The 5,082-nt window shown below is 37.7% G+C and overlaps 1 protein-coding gene across 2 annotated transcripts; it reads right to left on the bottom strand.

Moving 5' to 3' along the window:
• Positions 1–383: 383 nt before the first annotated feature.
• On the bottom strand, positions 384–4,315 carry LOC118054916 (disease resistance protein RPV1-like). Of its 2 annotated transcripts, XR_004688578.2 has the most exons (4): positions 3,672–4,315; positions 2,219–3,311; positions 1,182–2,111; positions 384–1,094 (listed from the first exon to the last, which is right to left on the bottom strand). XR_004688578.2 is itself a non-coding variant. In XM_035066687.2 (3 exons), the coding sequence occupies exons 1-3, from the start codon at positions 4,247–4,249 to the stop codon at positions 1,602–1,604; spliced, it is 2,181 nt and encodes a 726-aa protein (XP_034922578.1). In that variant the 5' UTR covers positions 4,250–4,315; the 3' UTR covers positions 384–1,601. The 2 variants fall into 2 exon arrangements, 1 of the variants encoding a protein (XP_034922578.1); XM_035066687.2 differs by having other exon boundaries at positions 384–2,111.
• Positions 4,316–5,082: the final 767 nt, after the last annotated feature.

Raw genomic sequence — 5,082 nt, 5'->3', positions numbered from 1 at the left:
GGGCTCTGATACCAATTGTTGGTGGGAGAAACCACTGGTGGTGGCTTTGAAACACTCAGAGGGGATAAAACACACTGTTTTATTACACAAAACCGAAGCTTACAATTAAACACAAAAGCTTAACAATACACGCCCTCTCTCTCTCTATTCTCTTACTAGTGTTCCTCTCAATTCTCTCCACTCATATAACATAAGCTGGGCACTCTATTTATACACAAAAACAGAATACGAAAATTCAAACTTTCTTCAAGTGTGAAGGCGGCTGGCGGCTGTGGGTGTGGCTGGTCGGTGGCAGCTGGTGGTTGCCTTCCTTGACCATCTAGAGGTTGAGTTTAATTCAACAGAATACTCACTGTTTTTCTTTTGTTGTTAGTATTCATTAGTTAAATGGCTGTTACAGTTAGTTGAGGAATTAGTTGAATAACAGAGAGTGAGTTCGTTAGTCAGTTGCAAGGGAAGAACAATATTTACAGCTATCTAGAAAACCAAGTAATAATTGAAGAACAATCTGCAGTAATTACAGAACTCTTTCTCCCATTCAATTTCTTTTACATCTCCCAAAATTTTCTTTTACGTATATTTTCATCAAAGTGCAGATACACCCCCCAGCTTTTCAACTTGAAAGGCCTTCGGATCTCATAACCTACCTTCCTCCCATGTTTGCTCAAAAAATGGTAGAATTCAAATGTAACTTCATTGCCAGAATATTTACGTAAATGATTTACCAAATCGAGCTCGTAGTGTAGAATCATGTGATCTGAGTCACTTGGCATCAAGGAATATAATGCATAACGCCTTTCCCGGGAAGCGCAGACGACTTCTTCATCACCATCATGCTCACCGTTTTCACTTTTAACATGGTAATCAAAATATACAGCAGAAGAACCATTGCTTTCACGAAGCATGTCACGGGAGGCAAGAGAGAATAGAAAGACAAGGCAAAAAGCAATTCCCTTGAGGTGATGACAATTTGAGGGCAACGGTATGGTGATTGAAGATCCAATTCCTTTCTCACCGAACCATTCTGGAATTTCACTCCCCGGTAGAACCATTCGAATTGCGCCCTGTCTTGTTTGTCGGATCTCCTCTCCGGACTGTAACACAAAAGTTACATTTCGAAAATGTGATGAAGCAAGCAAGAAAGAGAGAAGAAAGAAAGACAAGGGGGTTTAGAGAGATACCTGAATTTTCAAATGCATTGCTGCTATCAGTGGTTTCTGATCCAATTTGAAGCAATTTGTAAAATCCATTAGATGCCAGAATCTGCCGATATTGACGGTTTCTAGTGATGCACAGTCATGTGTTGTTAGACACCACACCGAAGGGGGAAGCTCAGGTAACGCTTTAATAGGCGTTCCATTCAAAGTCAGCATGCTCAAACATACCATATCTTTGATTGACAAGGGTAGCTCTCCAATAGGTGTTCCATGTAACTCTAGAGTAATCAAAGATATCATATCCTTGAATGATGAGGGTATCTCTTTAATGCCTGTTTTACTCAAGTCAAGATACTGCAAAGATTTCATAGGCACCGTGATTTCTGGGAAGTTTTCAAGTTTTGAGCAACCACTCATATCCAAATGACGGAGTCTTGTGAGAAACTAGATTGATGAGGGCACCTCTTTAATAGCAGTTCCACTTAGATTTAATTCTTCTATATACTCTAAATTCTCTGGAAACTCGGTGATCTTTGAGCAACCACTTAGATAAAGACGTTTCAACTTGCGATTAACTGATTCTGGAACTTCATTGATGGAAGTTTGCTCCAAACTTGGACAGTCCATGAGCATTAAGCACTCTAAATTTTCGGCCATTGACAGATCAATTTTTCTTAAATTTCCGCGTAGCTCAAGCTCGACAAGGTGTTCAGCACGAAAAGAAGGGGGCAAGGATTTCGAAGGGAATCCATACCATTTCAAATATCTCAGCTTATTAGGAAGATATTCGAGGCCAGTAGGAGGAAGGAGAATTTTATCTTCTCCGGGGGGGCCATATTGATTGAAATGGAGAAATCTAAGACCATCCATCATTGCGAAGGCATCAGATTTCAAGTGTATGTGTCTCGATAACATGGCCGTGTTCAAAGATATGCCTTCAATTTCTTCAGTTCCCTGTTAAACAAGAATAAAGAATAAACAAACAATAATACAATCTACTCAAACACAATATCAACTTTTGAGCAAATACATGAACGACATTTAATGGGTGTAGCTTTAACCTTATTTTCCTCCAATACATGAACGACATCAGGAAGATGACATAACCTGCTACGTTTGCCAGGAAACTTAGATTCTGCACGAACAATGTTAAATGCCATTTCTTGTAGTAAATCATGCATTTCTAGAATGTCACAAGAACGGTAACTAGTTGGAGTACTTATGAGACACTTATCAATTAGCGTGGTTATATCGAAAATCACAGACCGACCATATAAGCCATCTAATATTCTTGTTGCTTTGTCTTGCTCCCATCTTATGAAGAAATGTGCTATGTCAAGAAATAAAGATTTTTGATCTGAATCCAACCCATCGTAACTAATTCTCAACGCCCTTTCGATTTGAGGGTCCTGAGCTAGTTTAGTCAATGCACTGCGCCATTCTTCGATGCTCTTACCATAGAGAGAGGAACCCAAAACTTTAAGAGCCAACGGATTGCCTTGTACATGCCTTACAATCTCATCTATCAAGACTCTATGATCAACGGTGGGGATGCAATTCTTCAAGGCTTTTGAGCTAAAGAGTTGAATAGCGTCTTCATAGTTCAACCCCTCAACCTCGTATGTTTCGTCTACTACATTCTTAAGCACTTGCTTGTCCCTACTTGTTATGAGAACTTTACTGCCTGGACCAAATGAACTGTTTCGTCCCTCAAGCAAATCTCTCCATTCATCCAAACGCGTTAAATCATGCACATCATCCAGAACAATGAAAACCTTTATACGACGAAGCCTATCCCTCACCAAAGTATCTCGGAAACTCAAGGAGACCATAGTGTTCAGAGTTTCTGGGCCAAGCAGCCGTTTAAGAAATCTTCTTCGCAAATCAGATTGTTGTCTAAAGTTTGCAAAAAAGATTCCTTCAAATCGAGAACGAACCTTGTTGCACACAACTTGAGCAATCGTTGTCTTACCGATACCACCCATTCCCCATATCCCTAAAATGAGAACATCTGGAGATTTCATATTTAACAAAGACTCAACTTTGTTAACACGAACATCAATTCCAAAGAGACCCGTAGTGTGACTTGAAGACATGGCTTGCAATTTGTTCATAACATCTCCAACGATTTTCTCAATAAATTCAGACTCCAGCCTAACAAACAAGAAGAAAACATATAAACATACTCAAATATATAGAATATTATTTAAAGACAGAAGAAAACATTACATGTCCTCGTAAAATATAACGTAAGGATTCCTAAGTATCTATTTTTTATCTCCTAAAACATATATAGTAATAATTACTTTTTAATATATATTAAATAATATTTTTTTTAATATATATATATTAAAAACAACCAACCACGTAGTATATATACAAGTGTTTTTGCTACTACGTTTTCAAAATCAAATAAAATAAATATGGATTCACAGAGCTCATCATTCTCAATAGTTTTAAATTAAATTACAAATGAACCAATATTTTCTCATGGGATATATTTGAAGAGCTTACTCAGAATTCCCTAAGCTCCATCCAGATAGATTGGCTGCATCCGTCAAAGCGCCTCTGAAGCTCTGCACTTTTTCCAACGTCAGAGCTTTATTCCTTATGAGTCTAGCAAATGCACCCCCAAAGCTACCTGTTTGATTTCTTACATGGGATGGATCCACCTGGTAGAATACCGGAATAACTATCTGTCCATTATTTTTTCTACGTTCAAAAATCTTAGCAAGCTCCTCCAAGCACCATTTGGAAGATGCATAGTTTTCAGTAAAAACAATCACAGAAAGCTTGGCCTCTTCAATTGTTCTCAGAAGTGATGCCGAAATCTCGCCTCCTCTCCGAAGCTGATAATCTATGAAAGTTAGGATTTGTTTCCGGTCCAAAGCAGCATAGAGGTGGCTGGTAAAACCAACACGAGTGTCTTCTCCCCTGAAACTAAGGAAGACATCATATTTAATTACTTGTGGTTGGGCGGTGGCTAAGGTGGAATGAGTAGATGGCGATGGAGACATGTGACGGTGTCGTATGATGAATCTCCAGATATAAACAAACAAAAAGATAGAGAGAAATAAGAAAAACACCGCCATTGTTTTGTGGAGAAACAGTCGCGGAAACGAGAGGAAGACTCTGGTGGCAGGGTAAGTCTGGAGGGAAAGAACCGGTACTTAGGCCGGCCCTGTAGCAGTCAAATAATTGATCCGCAATTGGCGCCGTAACATCCGCTTTGCCGGCCACGTAAACGTGCGAACTGAAACACCCTAATGTTCAACTGGAAATGAAAACTATTAAATCAATTAGGAGGGGCAAGAACAAAGCTGTGTTGTGTCAAGAAATGGGCGCCAACCCATTTAATATTCTTGTTGCTCGGTTATGCTATCATCTTCTCAAGAAATGTGTCTCTTCAACTATATTATGTCTCTTCAACTATATTATTAAGTACTTGTTTGTTCTTATTTGTTTCGAGAACTTTACTGCCCCGATCAAATAAACTGTTTCGTCCAATATTAGAATAATTTTGTGGAGAAATTATTTTTGTAATGTTATAGTTATTATTTTTTAAAGTATTTTTAATTTAAAAATGTATTAAAAAATAGTTTTTATTTTTAAAATAAGAGATTAAAATGATATAAAAAATACAAAAAAATAATTTAAAATTAAAAAAATTCAAATCTAAATATTTTCTCACAACATCACAGAGGGTGCATGTTATTGACTTTCTGTAAATTTTCCATGCACAAAAGGCTTCAAGTATTTTAGAGCTATTTGTCTTTATAGCATAAAAAGTGTTTTTATTTTTTATAGCTTTTGAACCAGTATAAAGTGATGCGTGGATATACTGCTCCGTTTCAAAGCAGCATGGAGGTGGCTGGTGAATTGTCTAAATCATGCATTTTTAATTAAACTCATCATCGGCACCATA

The sequence above is a fragment of the Populus alba genome, chromosome 19, assembly GCF_005239225.2.
Source record: "Populus alba chromosome 19, ASM523922v2, whole genome shotgun sequence".
Taxonomy (NCBI): Eukaryota; Viridiplantae; Streptophyta; class Magnoliopsida; order Malpighiales; family Salicaceae; genus Populus; species Populus alba.
Note: the sequence above shows the minus strand (reverse complement) of the source record. Positions and strands in the feature narration are given on the sequence as shown.